At 41.4% G+C, this 19,371-nt stretch overlaps 1 protein-coding gene across 9 annotated transcripts in view; it reads right to left on the bottom strand.

Annotated features, from left to right (window-relative positions):
• The window catches only part of raraa (retinoic acid receptor, alpha a), a 575,761-nt gene that overhangs the window by 51,396 nt on the left and 504,994 nt on the right, over window positions 1-19,371 (bottom strand). For all 9 annotated transcript variants that reach the window (XM_080213768.1, XM_080213765.1, XM_080213771.1 and 6 more), the window contains one exon: window positions 3,388-3,529. In XM_080213768.1, coding sequence (XP_080069894.1) covers window positions 3,388-3,529 — 142 coding nt within the window. The remainder of the gene's footprint in view (window positions 1-3,387; window positions 3,530-19,371) is intronic.

Below are 19,371 nucleotides of genomic sequence, written 5' to 3'. Positions count from 1 at the left end.
AGTGCCTTCTTCTGACATAGAAAATATTTTGCTGCTAAGAAAAGAATGTTCTCCTGCTACACCCATTCCATTCATGACACTGAAAGACTTTAGCTTATTTTCTTTGGGCAGAAGGACCCAATTGAAATTTTCAAGTTTATGAAAGGTCATTACAAATAAAGCCTTCATTATGATGAAGGGTTCGAAGGCTGCAAGACACCAGTTAGAAATGAGGAAGTTAGGAGTAAGAAAGGAAAGCTGAAAGAATCTTTGCACCCATGAAAAGGTCATTGACCTGAAATGTTAACTCTGTTCCTTCTCACTCTGTCCAGGCTGACAGATGTTATTGAGTATTTCTGGCGTTTTCTATTTTTAATTTCAGAATCTTCACACTTACAGGGATGTGAAACAGTTTATCACGGAAAACCTACAGCACAAGAGAGTGTAAGAGGCAAATAAATATATGCACAGGGAAGGGATTGGGACAATTAATAGCAAGAAACTGGGTAGGTGGGATCAACCTTGACAGCATATTGGGTCTTACAGTTCCTATACATAAAAACACAAAAGAGTTCTCAAAATGTGACACTTTTCAATTTGTGCAGTTATGATTTATACTGTTCATTAAACTTTGCTTTCCTTAAGCAACAACTTGCATTTATATAGCACCTTTAATGTGGTAATGTCTGGGTAGCACCATAGCAGAGTGATTAGCACTGCTGTCTCACAGCGCCAGGGACCCACGTTCGATTCCTGGCTTGGGTGACTGTGTGGAGTTTGCACGTTCTCCCCGTGTCTGCTTGGGTTTCCTCTGGATGCTCCGGTTTCCTCCCACAGTCCGAAAGATGTGCTGGTTAGGTGCACTGACCCGAACAGACCCCAAACCGTGATGACGAGGGGAATTTCACAGTAACTTCGTAAGCCTTACTTGCAACTAATGAATAAACTTTAACTTTAAAATGTTCACTGTGTGAAATACTTATCAGCTGTTCACGCCATGCTCCTGCTGCAGCGAGGTCGGAGAATTTGGCACCTAGCCAAATCTCTGTTTGCTGCAGCACAATGGGAAAATCCTTCCAGCGTGAATGGCGGTAACATTCTGGCTTTTATGTTTAGATCCAATCTGTGTGCATCGTCTTCTCATACTGACACTACTCTTTGGATCAACTTTTCACGTAGGCCCTTTGGAGCCCAAGGGCAAAAGTGGAGGCCAGCTATTTTTGTGCGTGTGCCGCATGTCATAATGTGCTGTTAGCTCAGTTCAAATGGGCACTTCAAAATAAATTTTATAGATTTTTCTTTAAAAGCCGCAGTTTGTTTTAATAGACTAGAATGAACTCAAGTCCTGTGGCATATTAGCAAGCCTGGAAACATGAGGTCAAAAATGATCTCAGTTTAATTCATGATTCTCAAGCATTAATTTACCAAAACTAGGTCAGCAGATTTGAACAACACAACGCAAGCCCCACAAAAATCCAGGGTCTTCACTGGCACTGGGTTACCAAAGTTGATGATTTTTGAGTAAAGGATGAAAAAGTTCAATTATTATAACGCATGCCAACCTCCTCAAGATGTTCCAAAATGGCTCACAATCAATGAATTTCTTTTGAAATGTAGTCACTACTACCTTTTTCTTTTATTAGTTTGTGGAACATGGGCATCGCTGGCTGGCCAGCATTTATTGCCCATCCACTGTTGCCCTTGGAGGGCAGTTGAGAGTCAACCACATTGCTGTGGCTCTGGAATCACATAAAGGCCAGGCCAAGTAAGGACGGCAGATTTCCTTCCCTAAAAGACATTAGTGAACCAAATGGAGTTTTTCCGACAATAGTTTCATGGTCATCAGTAGATTCTTAATTCCAAATATTTGTTCTTGAATTCAGATTCCATCAACTGCCATGGCAGGATTTGAACCAGAACATTACCTGAGCTTCTGGATTAATAGCCTAGCGATAATACCACTAATGATATTATCAGTAGACTATTAATCCAGAAAGTAATCTAACCAGTGCTCAGCAGCATCCCACACCAGCAATGAGACAACCGACCAGCCATTCTTTTCGGGTGATTATGAAAGATAATTCTCAGTCGGGGCCTGGGGAATTAGCAGGGGGTATGCATTCAAAAGAAGACGCTGAGGTGGAAGCAAATATTCAGCTTCTTTCCCAAACTGGACACTTGTGCGAAAAGTCAAATGTCTTCATGATGGAATGGAGCTAACAATTTAGCTTCTTTACATTTCTGACAAATGCTAAAATGCTTGTAGGCAAGGTTCAATATGTGTAAGACCATTTTAGGCTTCTTTAGGCACAACTCATTTAACTTCTGTCACGGTTCAGTTAAGCAAGAATCTGACTGCAAGCTGCTCTTCAAAGTGCCTAAATCTATTAGGATTTATTTCAGCAACATGTTGCGACCTGTCACAAATTAGTGTTACACAAATGAAGGTAAGAGGGCTTCTATGTATTGCTGTGGGCAGGTATCAGTGTACTTTCACTGCTGAGGATTGATCACCTCTGGTCACATGGAAACTTAACAGTTCTTAGCGAGAATGAATTCCCATCATGGCCAGCTTGACTGCATCAACATCTTCATTATAACCATCCCTCTAAAGTGGATACTTCACCTTGAAGGAAATACAATGGAGCTCCTTGAATGAAATTAGTAAGTAATGCACCACATGGTGTGATATTGATACAGTTTAAGTAAATCTCAGATTTGATTTCAATTCTGTGTGGAGTGGGCCGATCTCAGTCACGGTGGCAATACTATGATTAGGTTTACATTCCTGGGTTTAGGGCATGAAAAACATAACATAATTAATGTCATTAACATAAAGAATTCCAAAAGAGATATTGAGAGATGACCATAAGGAATGAGTTTTAAGGTGGGTGATATTAAAGTAATGGGAGATGGAGAGACAGAAGAGTTAAGAAAGAAATTCCAGAGCAGGGAGTCTAGACAGCTGTATCGCTTGGAATCAAATTAGGACTTAATTGGAAGGTCCCTTAACTCATTCCTACCAATTATTCAATAGAAGTCACTGATATATAAAGGGACTACAGGTAGCACTGGGTGTTGGTGGAGATTTGTATGTGAAGTTGGGTCAAAGAAGTAAAGGTAGTTTGTGAAGAACCAGAACTCGTGCCTCCTTTACTGAACTAAAACCTAGGGACTCAAACATCGCAGTCAGTGGTGGGGCAATGGGATGAGGGTATGGGGACAATAGGGTGTGAATAACACACCTCACGTGTTCAAAACCTGGTAACCTCCTAACAGTTGTAAGTAGAGCTGCTTCCATCCATTCTACCACCTTGGCATTGACATACAGGCTGGCGTAATATGAAAAATTAAATTGAGAAAAGCTCAGGTGATGCACATCAATTCAAATGTAATGCAGAGACTTACATTCCTTGGACATGCCAACTTCCAAGCACTTTTGCAGCCGGCAGTACTGGCATCGATTTCGGGTGACTTTGTTGATGATGCAGTTCTTATCTCTGTGGCATGTGTACACCATATTCTTTTGGATACTTCTTCTGAAAAAGCCCTGCACAAAAACACAGGAGGAAAATATGGGACTGACCACAAATGGACAAGCACAGCACAAATCTGAAACTGCAATAGCAGCCACAAAAATAACTCCATAAATGGATCAATTAATAAAGATAAGAGAATGTCTGAGCTTTAACTCCTGGTTAGTTGATTTCATGATGTGGAGTCCTTATCTGATGAAGGAGCAGCACTCTGAAAGCTAGTGGCGTTTGCTACTAAATAAACCTGTTGGACTTTTACCTGGTGTTGTGAGACTTCTTACTGTAGCTGATCTCAGCCAGAGTAGTAATTAGCACATTTCAATTGGCCTTGGCTGGCTGGGTTAAGGGACGGCAAAATCGAGCAAAGTTCCCAATCTCAATCGCCACGGCAATCTCATTCCCAATCTCATTCTTATGGCACAGCATCTGGATGCGAATGTCAAGATCAGGCTCAACTGTGAATCTCTCTATGGTTAAACAGCATATCAACATCCACTGTTTTGGGCTCCATGTATAGAATGGTTACCTGGGTACAGTATCAGGCAGGAATCATTGTACATTATACAACAGGAAGAAAAAAATGAAGGAAATATTCAAGGGGGGAGTAAAACATAAAAGTGCAGAGCATGCCCTTCGTATGACCGTAGGCTAACTCTTATCCTGGAACGAGATACCAAGTGAAGACCACAAAACCCATCGAACCATAGAATCCCTACAGTGAAGAAGGATGCCATCTGGTCTATTGAGTCTGCGCTGACTCTTTGAAAAAACATCCCACCTTGGCTCTCCCCTCTGCAAGCCTCCACACTTATCATGCCTAATCCACCTAACCTACACATCTTTAAACACTGAGGGCCAAATTAGCATGGCCAATCCACCTAACCTGCACATCTTTGAGCTGTGGGAGGAAACCGGAGCACCTGGAGGAAACCCACGTAGACACAACTCCACACAATCAACCAAGGGTTGACATCGAACACAGGTCCCTGATGCTGTCAGGCAGCAGTGCTAACAACTGTGCCACTATGCCACCCTCATCTTAGAAAGCTCCTGCGCACCTCAAGGTGAAAAGTGGTAACGGACTTTAGAATAGGTTACATATCTGTCAAACTCATCTGGATATTTCCTAAAATATATGTAACTGAAGTGAAAGGAAAACTGATCAGGGCATCAACTCCTGATAGTTTTCCAGTGACTATACTGGAAATGCATGTGGATGGACATTAGCAGGATTGACTCTGACAGTTCTTCGTATCTGGAAGACTGCTGGCATTCACCATCAAGCTGACACGAATAAGGCTTGCGATATGCCATAGGAAATATCAGAAATCATTAGGCAGTGTGAATAAGATTGAGATCACACACCTCAAAAGCTAGGGCCAAGTCAATCCGAGTGACAAGTTACCTAACTCTGCACTTGTAACACTGTGCAGTTAATTTATCACTGTAAGCAGTCAGCTGGAAATCTCTGAATTATAGTTTACTCAAGTAGATCTTCACTGCCTTTTCCCTCCCAAGTTTAGTACTGGCTCCTGTTCTTTTCTCTTCTATCCAATCTTGTTCAAAAACTGTGCGGTTTGAAACATTATGCTACTCATTAAAAAAAGATCATGCTTAACATTGTAGTTTATAAAATCACCTTATTTTTCCGGGGATAACAACAATTCAAATTTAACGTAGTAAAACTTCCAAAGGCATTTCATAGGAGTGTTACCAAGCAAAAGTTTGAAACTGAGTTACATAAGGAGATATTTTAGGACAGATCATCAAAACCTTGATTCAAGTGATAGGTTTTAAAGAATGGCTTAAAGGAGAGGTAGAGCGGTGGGGACATTTGGTGAGGATATTCTAAAGGCCAACCACCAATGATGGAGCAATGAAGATCAGGGACAGCATTCTGTTAGATACCACCATCTTTATCAGAGCTTAGTATGGGAGAGTGGGAATCACTCTTGCAGCAAACTGGGGCAGATACAACAGGCCATATGGCCTCCTGCTGTGCTGGGGCCATTCCACAATTCTACTCAGGTTAAGTTCTGAATAATTAATCGGCACTATGGAGTACAGCACCAAGAAGGAGTCAATGTCGACAAACAAGCAAACTTGGGTGATAAAATTGGCAAGAGAAAAGAGTGAAATAAAAAAGGCTTAGGAGTTAAAATCTAATTGAGCCAACTGAATTTGACAAAAATATTGATCATTTGAAAAATGGGTCTCACTGACTCTGAAACCACGAGCTTTGAAATTTCAATAAAAAACATTTGACTGCAACCAAATTTCCGGCTAACAAAACAGGAAAATTTCTAAATGATGGCAAGCCTGTGCAAAAACAATTAGAGGGGGTAAAAAAATCAATTGAACATTTTTGATACACTGCATCTCATTCCATGATGTTCTTGATTATCCTTGTGGTTAATCTTACACACTGGAAAATTGGGAGTTGCACGTTCCACTCTTAAATCTGTTCCCCAGTTGGAGCTTTGGGCTGGGAACCTTGCCTGGAAAAAATGTATGCCTTTGTGCCCAAAGGAGTCTAAAGTTATTGTCATATTATTTCTTGCCATTTTAGGCGTCTTGCAATGTCATAAAATAATACACATCAATACAAGGAAAACTGTAACAAAAAACATTTTCACTCCAAAATTATATGACGTTATCTGGTCTGACTATCTGGGACCAGTTGAATAACGTCATTCCAGGGACAATTTCAATCAACTGTTATGGAGTGATACATACATTGGGACTGAATACAGGTAGGTTTCACATCTCTTGACTATGGAATGGCAAATGGCATTTGGACAGGTCAATATGCCACCATGGTTTGGGATGAAATAAATGATAATTTGAATGTCCTCCTTCCTATCTTTGTTTTTTAATTTTTTACTCCTTCCTCAAAGTTACGAAGTCAATGCTCAGAATAGACTGGGTAAACCCAAATTAATTCCTTGCTTGCCCCACAAATCAAAGTCAAATTGAACCCAATGCATGGTTTCCTCAAGAGAGAAAAACAGGATCTAAACTGACAAGGTTTTACACTGCACCCCATCTTGGGCTGGATCTGATGCTTGACCTAGCTTCCCACTGCACTCCACCCCCAAATGAATCATAGAACCCTACAGTACAGAAATAGGCCCTTCGGCCCATCGAGTCTGCACCGACCACAATCCCACTCAGGCCCTACCCCCATATCCCTACACATTTACCTGCTAATCCCTCTAACCTACACATCCCGGGACATTAAGAGGCAATTTTAGCATGGCCAATCAACCTAACCCGCACATCTTTGGACTGTGGGAGGAAACCCATGCAGACACAATGAGAATGTGCAAGCTCCACACAGACAGTGACCCAAGCCAGGAATCGAATCCAGGTCCGTGGAGCTGTGAAGCAGCAGTGCTAACCACTGTGCTACCGTGCTGCCCATGAAATGCTCTCTTTCAGTCTATGACCTCCTGTTTCAAGAACATCCCTTGGTTAGGGTTACTAAATGGATAAGACGGTCTGGAAATTTCCAATATGTAAACTGATTGCGAATCTCAAGTCGCTATAAAATAAAAATCCGTGAAGCCACTTGCATCTATTAATGATGCAAAGGCTTTCAGTACATTCTTGTTGCTATTGTAAATTTCAGAACTTATGACATGAAAACTCAACCCTCACTTGCTCCTGTTTGTTATCAAACTTAGTTAACAGTGGTAATCTGCCTCTGAAAAGTTCATACATGAGGTAACTGCCAAGATTGTTTTGTTATTATACAGGGCCTGGGCTAGTGTCACTAATCTCATTGCAAGGGTCATGCAGCACAAACTGAACCCCACTGAAGTTGTACTTTGTGGCTGCCACTAGTTGCACGTGGCTCCACTACAGCTTGTCCCGAGTCATGCCCAGATCTTTAATAAGCAGTTTCTGCAGAACTAACATTAGGAAAAGTACAATCCTTGATGCGGATCTGTCTTTAGGACACACAGGAAATCAGATCAATCAGTTCTGATGCCGCTCATTTTGTTAACAACATGAGTTGGAGAAGTCACCAGAGGCACCAACTGCACAACAAACCCTACTAGAACCTTTCCAGTATCTCCCATTATGAATATATCATTAATACTGGATAAAAGCAAATCGCTGCAGATGCTGGAATTTGAAACCAAAAGAGAAAATGTTGGAAAATCTCGGCAGGTCTGGCAGCATCTGTAAGGAGAGAAAAGAGCTGATGTTTCAAGTCCAGATGACCCTCTGCTGACCTGCTGAGATTTTCCAGCATTTTCTCTTTTGATATCATTAACACTTGTGTACAAGTCAAATGGACATGAGTCAGCTCTAATTTTAAGTCACTGATAAATGTAACACATGGTAAGATAAGTGTAGCCTTCTAACAAAGCTGCATACCAGATTGAAGAAGTTTCCAAAGACCAAATACAAATCTGACAATACATTTAGTATTTCAAGGCTGTTCCACAAAGAATCGCTAAATCTCTTTTTTTGGTTTAACCTCTCACTTATTGTTTCCTGTACAGATCCCATGTCAGTCCACCTACACAATGGTTTTACCTGACTACAATTGATGCAGCTACGTTGCTAATTTTGTACCATTTAATAGACAAATGAAGAAGTCTTGTGGCGTAGTGGGTAGCTGCCCTCCCTCCAAGCCAGAAGCTCCAGGTTCAAGGCCCATTCCAGGCCCTGGTGGCCTAGGAAGGAGCGGGCATAAGATGGTGAAGCAAGTTGAGTAGCAGCTTGCAAATGCTTGCAACACACGCCAACAGCAGGTGGCAAGAACAGGAGCGATTCCTGGTCAGTCATGTGATGTAACAAAATCAGACTCTCAACCAGCACTATTCATATCTCCAGGCTACAGCATGCACGTCAATGTGTGTGCTGTCACAGCAATTCAGGCTCCTTAGGGGGCTAGTTGGCTCTGTTGGCTGGATGGCTGGTGTGGATCAGGTTGGTGTCAACAGCACAGGGTTTGATCCCTGTTCCAACTGATCTGTTTCCTTATCCTACCCATGATGGAGGTCGTCGTGACATGGGTTGGATCTGCCTTCAGGCGGTGAACTCAAGAAGACAGGATACACAAATATCCAGCTTCTTTTTAAAAAATCACCAGCTAACTTCTATCTAATCAGCAATTTTTTTTGAGAACTTGCAGTGCTATGTAAAACCAAATGACAGTTTCCACTCCTTCATTCCAGCTGGAAAACGTGTGAATAGTAGTCTGGTAAGAACAGGGACGGGGATGATTGGGATTCTCTCTTGAGGTCAATCCTGCAAATCAATGGGAACACAGCTCCAGGGAATACTGGAATGGCTACACCTGGGATTCATCTATTTATTACTGCTGTCTCTCCGTTTTTATGGCAGCATAAACTGGACCTCTTGTTGTAATATGCCTTTAATGGATTGCAGCATGCCATCACTAGAAAGGGAAATGTGTCTTGTCATTCAGTCTCAGCTTCATTTGTATGAGAGCAGAACACAGCACACATACAGATGAAACTGAGACTCAATCACATGACATGCTTCTCGTGCTCTGCTGCTGATGTCTTCAAGTTTTCTACCTTTGTGTAGCTGTTCCCATGTGCCTAGTCTAAATAAATTAACCCAGAACGTGTCTACTCAATCCCTTAAGCGTGATTGGTGACTTTATACCTTAATAAAAACGCAACGTCTGTGGCTTTTAGTATCACTGTAGTGGAACATGGGGGACAAGAGCAGGTTACACGTGAACAAAATTCAAGAATGCAGACTTAAGACAGCTACCTCTTCCCAGGCATCTTTGTATAACAGATGATCATACAAACACTTCTCAAGATACTGACCCAGAGATTGCACCTAGAGGCATTCAAATGGTCAAAAGAAAGGCAATTACAGCTACCCTTGATCAGAACAAGCTGTACCCTATTTCTGATACCCACAAATATAAAGATAATTTATTTAAAACTACCTCTGTTTCCTGACAGAAGGAAGTGTCAAAAATTACACAGAAAAGACTTCAGTGATAGGGTGTGCTCTGATGCCAATTGCAGTAGCCACTAGGATTATCTCATCAGCAATGTTTAAAGTCCAGTCATTTTTATATAAGCAAGCCAAAATGGTGCCATAGTGGTTAGCACTGCTGCCGCGCAGGCACCAGGGCCCTGGGTTTGATTCCTGGTTTGGGTCACTGTTTATGTGGAGTTTGCACGTTCTCCCCATGTCTATGTGGGTTTCCTCCGTGTGTTCCGGTTTCTTTCCACAGTCCGAAAGACATGCTGGTTAGTTGCATTGGCCATGCTAAATTCTCCTTCAGTGTACCCGAACAGGCGCCGGAGTGTGACAACTAGGGGATTTTCACAGTAACTAAATTGCAATGTTAATGCAAGCCTACTTGTGACTAATAAATAAACTTTAATGTGCGGGTTACATCAATTCAATCATAATTACATGTAGCACAATCTAGAACATGGATGTAGAATCTCTCTGATTTGTATATGCAGGAAATGCATCATCTTAAGACCAGGTAGTTTTCTTCATCACCAATCTAGTATTGGCATGTGTCTTACTGTAGAACTCCTCTGCTGCTGTCCAGGACATCCTTAGTGGGTTCATTCCACATGGGAATGTAGTTGGCTTCACCACCTACAAGTCATCTACTGATCTGATTTTGTTCCTTGAGGAGGTCAAGGAGGACTGGATTTTGAAGGAAGAATGACAGCTTCCACAATATCTGGTGTCAACATGCTTTACATGTTCACAGAATGCATAAAATCCCTACTGTACAGACAGAAGTCATTCGGCCCATCAGGCCTGCTGCTACAACAAACCTACCCCCATCTCCGTAACCCCACATATTTATCTTGCCAATCCCCCTGACAACAAGGGCCAATCTAGTCTGGCCAATCCAATTAACCCGCACATCTTTGGACTGTGGGAGGAAACCAGAGCACCCGCAGGAAACCCACACAGACAGTCACCCAAGGCTGGAATCAAACCCAGGTCCTTGGCGCTGTGGGACAGCAATGCTAATCATTGTGCCATCCAAATGTCACACAACAACTCCTGATAAATGGGTTGTCTGCAGCAGTTCACAGAGCAACATAAGCATCATCGATTGCATTCTGGACCTTGAGAAAGCCAGCAATCTCGTAAAGCTCGATGGTTCCATATCGCTACTGCCATGTAATGCCAAAGGTGTTGAATTAGCCAGCTCTTCTGCAAAGTGCATCAGTCACTTGACAAATACATGCATGTTGCAGCATGAATCACAATACACTGCACTCTTACTAAGATCCTCATATGGCCCAATATTGCTTATATGTAAGACTGAAAGTTGGTGTATGTGGTCTGTATACACCTTAAGCCACAAGAGGTTTCCTGACTCTCTTGTGCTGCTTGCATGTCACGATAAAGGGTTATCCCCTAAGGAATGCCAAACCTGCCAGTGAGAAGCCCCCGCTATAGGTGAAGGGTACAAACTTTCCAATGCTTTCACCCTGCCACAATTAATGAGAAATACAGTAGTGCACAGGCAGAACAACAAAGTTTCCAACTGAAACTTTTCACACTCTTCAGGCCCAGAAATGCCTCAGCTCCAACTATCTGAGTTGAAGTGGGAAATAGCTATGACTTTTAGTTCTCATTTTACATTACCCCAAATGCTTTGAGAATGTAAAAGCACACAACACCAACACAAGCCTCCTCCCCCTCCCTCAGAAATGTATGCTCATGAAAACAAATGCCCAAATAAAGTCACTCAAGACAAGTGGGCAGAGCCAATGAGCATAAAGAGATTTTGAAGCAAAAATAAGTGCTAAAAGCTTCTGCACCATTTTTCTGCCACTATAAGTTATTTGTAAAGATATGTGTTGCAATTATGTGGGAAAAAGCTTGAACACTTTCTCTACTGTAATTTAATAGAGAATCACACCTGCAGAAGGGATGCTGGAAATTTTAGGGAGGAAAACACCTGCCTGGCCAAAATTCCTATATTTCTTCTGGCTTTTTGCCACTGACGGTTATAACATTTTTCCTCCCATTCTTTTATCCTGCTCCATAATTTATGAGTGGCAAGTAGGACGCCTGTCTACAATTAATCCAGTTGCACTGATACTATTCACCAACCTGATACTAGGTTTAGAAATTCCTCCCTGTGTTCTAGGCTGCTCCTGTTGACAGATCAATGAGCCCCATTTCCCTTCAAGAAAGCAAAGATTCTGCTGAGCGCTTGTGCTTGTTCAGCAATACGACATGCACTGGTTATTTTAAAATAACAATTGTACTAACAATAAAGTTTGTTTTCAAATGCTAACCTATGTGAGCCTGATTTGGAAATTTATCAAGGCACAAATACATAAAATTAGCAATCAATCAAGCCTGTAATGGCATTCCAAACATCAAATGACAACTGCTTACATTGATATGGCACCGTTAATGTGGAAATAGATCCCAAGCTGTTTCCCAAGAGGCATGAGGAAAAATGGATGGTAAATTAAGAAGATTAGGAAAGGTGTCCAATGGAAAGATCTCAGTCGGTTTTCAGGAAGGTCTTAGAGGATAAATCTGCCACGCTGCTTAGTCTGCCACTTCTTCACATCCTTTGAGTTACGAAGCTGCTTTTAGCAGTGTCAGTGCTGAAGGAGACAGCCCAATATTGAGTTTCAGAATAAACAAGCCAGTTATGCTATACAGTGTTGATGTGTAGGAGTTTTAATTTCATAATCCGGCACATTGTATGGTATAGCTTGGAAGCGAACTTGGTTAGCTTTGTTTTTGTAACAGCTACACTTTAACATCTAGGTGCTGCAATGTGAGCTGATCCGGATGATTTCTGAACTGCTTGGGAGCTTTTCTAAACCTTTCAGTTTTAACAAATGGTCTGGTTGCTTTTGTTACACTGGTTATGTTAAAAATACATAAATGAACATTAGTGGGTAGAGCTCTGCACCTGGTCTATCTTGCTGTAGTCAACAACATGACCTGGGTCTAGTGCATCTGCATTCTCTAAGCATATACTGTCTCAAAAGGCTCAAAAGGGATTGGAATGCCCTGCCTGCTGCAGTTGTAGATGCGTCTAGTTTGGGGGCGTTTAAGAGATCTCTGGATAGGTTTATGGACGAAAAGGGATTGGTATAGGCTAGTGGGTCATTGTTTTTGTAACTGGTCGGCGCAACATCGTGGGCCGAAGGGCCTGTTCTGCGCTGTAATGTTCTATGTTCTATGTTCTATGTTCTATGTTTTATATTGTGCTAAGGGTTCTTGAGAAGCAACCTGGGGTCTGAGTGCACTAAATACTCCTGTTTATTTTACCTACTTTCATTATTCTTAATGGAAGCTGGATTCCCACTGACAAAGGTGAGAGAATATAATTTTCTATTTTCACTTATAAATGGAAATTTGACAAGTGATACTCTCAGGAAAACTGGATTGGTTATTAATATACAGGAGAGCAGCCAATAGGGGAACTGAGCATTTGTGCTCTGAGAATTCTGCACTCCTCCAATTTTGGCCTCTTGTTCATTCCCAATTTCCTTTGCACACCACTGGACCTTCAGCTGTATAGACTCCAAGCTCCAGAATTTACTCCCTAAACCTCTCTCCCTTTCTTTATGACACTCCTTAAAAACTACCTGTCTGACCAAGCTTTTAACCATCTCTTTTAATATTTCCCATGTAATACATGTTATCCCTCGGTCTAATAATGCTCCCTGGAAGTACCTTGGAACTTTAACTATGTTAAAGGTGCTTTAGAAATGATAGCTGTTGTTGCTGCTCCCTGTACTCTCCCAAACATTTGGATACAAGATGTTTGAACCCTATATTGGGAAAAAGGGGAGGTGCCAGCAAATATCACATGACTCACAATGGCTGATTCGCTGAGCTTGCACAGCCAGTAAGGAGCACTGCCCATGTGTCATAGAGATCAGGCGACTGTGGCCAGCACACGTGATTCTCCAGAGTGTGCAGCTGGAAGACAACAACCTCCACCTGCAGCATGAATCTGGAAAATTGGCACTAATATCTGTGCAGCCATTGCAATCCTCACTATACTTCCAAAGTACACTGGCCTCATTACAAACAGCTGTTTCTAAGTGTACTGTCGATAGGAGCAGATCCATGTAAATATATTTGACAGCTGTCTGTACACAATGTATTCAACGTGGTTACTGATAAATTGTGGTGACGTTCCTATTGCATCAATGTATATAAACATTTCAATCCGACAAATACTTATCAAGCTGATCCAAGCATAATTTTTACCAAAACAAATATTTTCACTATTCGAAAAAGCTTTCCATTAGCTCCTATTGTATACAATTCACTGCTCCAGGTCTAAACCCCAAATTCAAATTCAACACCTAAATAGACATGAAATGTTACCAGAGTATTAAATTTTCAGCTGCTCAGCATATTGCATACCATCAATTCATTCCACTGCCAAATTTTTCCTTCATGCTCTTGCATATCTTAAAGCTTTATTGTCAGCCTTTTGGGTCCACAGCTGCAAACGGTATCACAGTTGCAGCAGAAACATTTGCAATGTACTTTTTATCAGTTCATCTTCATCTTTTTTTCCCTGATCTCTTCTAAAGGAACAAACCCTTGCCCTTGTGCCATACCACAGCTGTCTGCAGTCCTTGGTGCCTCAATGAAGTGTCTATTTCCTTATGGGTCTTCAGCGGGTTATTTGATTGCAAGTACTATCAAAGCCAAACCTGGTCCTGTTCTTACCCAAAATTCAGTTACGTGTTTTCCAAATAGGGAATCTGCTGATAGCAACTCAAGACTAGGAACTTTGGCTGCTTCTGCTTTTCAAGCCTTAAGAAAGCTACAGCTAATTTAGAACAAACAAATTGAACCGGGACTATTGGGTTTTTAATGCTTCAGTTCTATGTTGGCTTTACCAGTTGATCCATACAGGACAAAACACGGTTCATGTTACTTTTAAATTGCATCATTTTTGCTGATTTAAGAGATGGAAGCTGGGTGACAGAATTCATTATCTAATTGAGGTGTACAAGATGCGAAGGGGGATTGACAAAGTCAATGTGGAAAGGATGTTTCCTCTTGTTGGGCAATCTAGAATAAGAGGTCATGGCTTTGGATAACGGGTGGCAGATTTAAAACAGATATGAAGGGCAGCACAGTGGTTAGCACTGCTGCCTGACACCACCAGGGACCCGGGTTCAAGTCCAGTCTCCATCTGTGTGCAGTTTGTACATTCTCCCTGTATCTGTATAGATTTCCTTCAGGTGTTCCAGTTTCCTCCCAGAGTCTAAAGATGTTGTGGGTTAGGTTGATTGGCCATGCTAAATTGATCCTAGTGTCAGGGGGAGTGGCAGGGTAAGTATGTTGGGTTATGGAAATAGGGCCTGGGTGGGATTGTGGTCACAGTAAGAAGTCTGACAACACCAAGTTTAAGTCCAACCGATTTATTTGATAGTAAACTCACAAGCTTTTGGGGTTTGCCCCTTCGTCAGGTGATGAAGGTGACCTGAAGGTGACGTTAGGTTCACCTGACGAAGGGGCAAATTCCGAAAGCTTGCCAGTTTACTATCAAATAAATTGGTTGGACTTAAACCTGGTGTTGTCAGATTCTTACTGTGTTTACCCCAGTCCAATGCCAGCATCTCCACATCGAGGTTGTGGTCGGTGCAGACTTGATGGGTCGAACGGCCTCTTCCTGTACTGTAGGGATTCTATTCTATAAAGTACTTCCCTCAAAGGGTCATCAGTCTGTGGTCATCGGTCACTACCCAGAGAACTGTGGATGCAGGATTTTAAGTAAATTTAAGGACAAGGTGCACAGGTGTTTAATTAGTAAGGGCTATGGTGAGCAGGCAGGAAGGTTGAGTTGAGATTGAGGTGAGTTAAGTCATGATTGTATTAAATGGTGAAGCAGGTTCAAGGGACTGAATTGCCCACTCCTGCTCCCAGTTCTTATGGTTTCCTTGGCCTTTTAATTTGAATTACAGGATTTTGTTCAAATTGAATTTGGATGTCAATGAATGAAACTGAATACTAATGGGCTGCAGTGCATTTACAAATGTGTGTTTATTTACAGTATACAGAAATCTAAATCCAAAATATCTTGCAACTAGGTTACATATATTACATAGTATTCAACTGCATGCTTATCTATATATAAAATTGGCTTGTCGATGACATACTCAGAAGATGAAAGATTTTCACAGTTGGGAAAGTATATCAAAGTTTATGTTTTCATTATCTTTAGCTTTGAAAAATTTTTTATAGCCAAATAATCATAGTGTCACTATTCTGTTGTTCGTCTGTCAGGCACAGATCTTTATCAAACAGGGCTCAGAGACACCACCACAAAGCCAAGGTTGACACAAATGGCTGAGTGACACACTGCACAGTGACTTAATCTACTCAGTCATTAGGGAAACTCTGGTGGTAAAATCGCGTGAACAGGCCTCACGCTTCCCTGGACACAGACGCAATCTTACTGGCTTTTCACGCCATGCTCCTGCTGCAGTGAAGTCAGAGAATTTGGCGCCCAGCCCAATCTCCGTTCACTGAAGCAGGATGGGAAAATCCCACTGGTGTGAACAGCCGTAACATTCCAGACAATAAGTTTTTTTTTACAAAAAAAGTCTTTGCCGTTTGTTAAAAGCTTCACAATTTCTCCAAAGTTTGAAGAAGGAATTTGACATTAAAGAAACATTAAGATTTTGTTGCGATTGCTCCTCACGTGTTTCAGATTATATTCAATAAGTAATTCACCACCACCCCCCGCCCCACGGAGACATGCTGAAGCTATTTTCCCAAGTAACCCCTCTCTGAGTGATATCAAGAGCCAGCAGACACATTGTAGGTCTGCACAACAGCCTCCCGTTCTGGCATAACAGGATACAATGAAATGAGGTTATGTATCTCTAAAGGGTGCTGCCAAATTGCAAACTTTTATGGACTCATTTCAGTTTGAACATCTGTGTCAGCATGCAAAGTCCACAAGGTGCAGATATTGCTTTTCCCATATTTTAGTCAGGAGGTAGGTATTACAAGATGAGTTCCAAAGCAATGAAAGCTGTTTCAAATACTTTGGCCAATGCTTTGGAACAGCACAATCTGTGTAATTAGACCAACCTTGGCATGCATTTCTGTGTTTCTACAACAGTCTCCTAATACACTTGCAAATGAGATTCCTTCTGTCACTGTTATTAGGGATTGTTACACATTGCTGATTGCCTTAATGATTCTTTTACAGTATGAATTACTGAATAAGCTTAGTAACCATTAATACGAGGTATTGTTAACAGTGAAGTAGGTTATCAGAAATTACAAGATAATCTTGACCAGTTAGGGAAGTGGGCCGAGGATTGGCAAATGGATTTCGATACAGATAAATAGAGGTTTAAGGTGTGAGGGGAAAGATTTAAAAAGGACCTGAGGGACAACTTCTTCATGCAGAGAGTGGTGCGTGTATGGAATGAGTTGCCAGGGAAAGTGGTTGAGGCAGGTTCAAAAACAACATTTAAAAAGCATTTGGATAGGTACATGGATGAGAAAGGATTAGAGAGATATGGGCCCAATGCAGGCAACCGGGGCTAGCTGTGAGGGCGGGGGGTGTCATAGTTGCTATGCAGCAGTTGGGCTGAAGAGCCTGTTTCCATGCTGTATTGCTCTCTCTACAGGAGCACAAAACAACAGATGCTGGAAATTTGCAATAAAAACAGAAACTGTTGAAAACATTCAGCAGGGCAGTCGGCATCTATGGAGAGTGGAACAGGGTCAACGGCTCAAGTTGATGACCTGTCACCAGAATTGAAAATGAAACAAATTGCAAACAAGAGAACACAAGCAGGGCAATGTAGGTGTCGGGGGAGAACAAAAGGAAAGGTGATAAGGGTGATCTATAGCAAAATAAAAAAAGGGACAAGCATTAAAGGCAAAAGTAAATGCCTACGTACAATTAGAATTTACAGTGTCAAGTAAGAATCCCCTTATTATAAGTAACCACTAATGTCAGAACTGGGAATTTTACTTGCATTTATTAGCACTCAGCTGTTGCAGAAATCTGAAGAGGGAGTAGCCCAGGAGAACTTATACTGTACTTGCAGATAAACAATGGAAGAATTTCCCCCGTCAGCTTGATGTTTTATTGCTTTTCGTGCCATGGTCACCTCGTTACTGGGCAATTTTACCAGCCAAAGGACAAAATTTCATGTGTTTTACAGATTGCGCAAGAAATTTAGTGTATTTATACTTTCAAGCCTTTTTTTTCTCTTGTCAGCTACAGGGATGGGAAATGTTGGGTCAGACTTCTTATTCTGTTGTCAAGGTCAATCTCTTGACAGGTGATCACTTTTACAAGACTAGTCCTATTAGCTTTTCCTCGCTGCAAAGATGCAGCACTCCATTGCTGTCAAGAACTCTATTTAAGCCCAACCAAGGACAACGGAACCTGAAAAGCTAACATAATCAAGTCTGAATAATAGTCACAATTGGGTTTTGAGCTTGGGTCCAATGAATACACAAGTACAGCACTACTTCTGAAGCTAACCATCAATGAGCAAGTGAAGGTCACTCTGGTTTAATAGGTTTAACAGAAGTTCATGGGATGTATATAAAAATAACCAATGACCTTAATTTACGCTGCTTCAGGATCTAATGGTTTATAATTCATCAACACTCAATCAAGATTATCTATGAGATAACCACCCATCTGGAAATATTCAGGAAAGCCATAGTGTCGTATCAGGAGTGGACCTGCCAGATATTGGTAAAAGTCTGATTCCAAGCACTGAAAATGGTCTTGCCACCAATAATACAAACCTCAAGGACTGCAGCCAACTCAGTACATTACCTCTGTACCTCCAGCATTTCTTAGCTTTCCAGCTGTGTCTAAATATATGCAGCTAAACCCTTGACACAACTGACCTCCATTACATAATGGTATAAAAGCCAATTAACTCGCATTTTCTATTTAAAACACAAACACATCTTTACACAGATTACAGTCCTTGTAATACAGTTAATTATAGCCTACTCTCTGGAATCACCACCTCCCTCTCTACTTTTTAAATCCTTGCTGTAAATGCACCTCGCTGAACAAGCTGTTGTCAGCAATCCTAATCTCTTATTCACTAACCATTTCCCTTCTGCCTCTGTGAAGCACCTTAAAATACTTTGTTCTGTGTAAAAGGCATCAGACAAATATTAGTTATTGTCGCTGGGTCTAGTCCTGCTGTTAAAATGCTAACTTATTAAAGACCGAAAGCACTGACTTTCAATCCCAGATTTAGTTGACAGCCACCTTATCTCTTAACTATATAGTACGTCTTGGTGTGCGGAACAGATTGGTTTTTGGTGGGATGGATGGGAGATGTGGGGGAGGGAGGGGGTTCTGGAAAAAGATTGCCATTCAAATCTAACTCTTCAAATCAATCAAGCAGTAACGTTGAAATCACCTCACAGTTGCCAGGGATCTTGTGCAGCGTGGCCAGAGAAGATGAAGAAGGCTGGAATAATTAAAAATTTCCAGATCATAGATCACTATCAAAGTCACTCCCAATAAAAATGCGAATTATAGTATCTGTCCTTGTCAGATTTATTCAGGCTCTAACTTGTAACCTAGAAAATGTATTTGACCTTGAGAATGGTCACAAATACTATTACAGGGCAGCATTTCTGAAGGGCTTCTGTGCCATTCAACTCTCAGTAGGGTGACTACCAACTTACATTGCAGGAAATGCCAAATGTAGCATTATATTTTGCCTTGATATGGTTCTAGCGCAAAAATGCTAAAAATAGCCTTGAGGGTAGTGAAAACAAGCTGAATAGTGTCAGATAGAGGGCTCTCACACATGGATCTCATCAACCTGGTCAAAGATCAATGCGTCCCATGCACAGTCAT

Source organism: Carcharhinus amblyrhynchos, chromosome 27 (assembly GCF_965287045.1).
Source record: "Carcharhinus amblyrhynchos chromosome 27, sCarAmb.v2.hapA, whole genome shotgun sequence".
In the NCBI taxonomy this organism is placed as follows: domain Eukaryota; kingdom Metazoa; phylum Chordata; class Chondrichthyes; order Carcharhiniformes; family Carcharhinidae; genus Carcharhinus; species Carcharhinus amblyrhynchos.
Note: the sequence above shows the minus strand (reverse complement) of the source record. Positions and strands in the feature narration are given on the sequence as shown.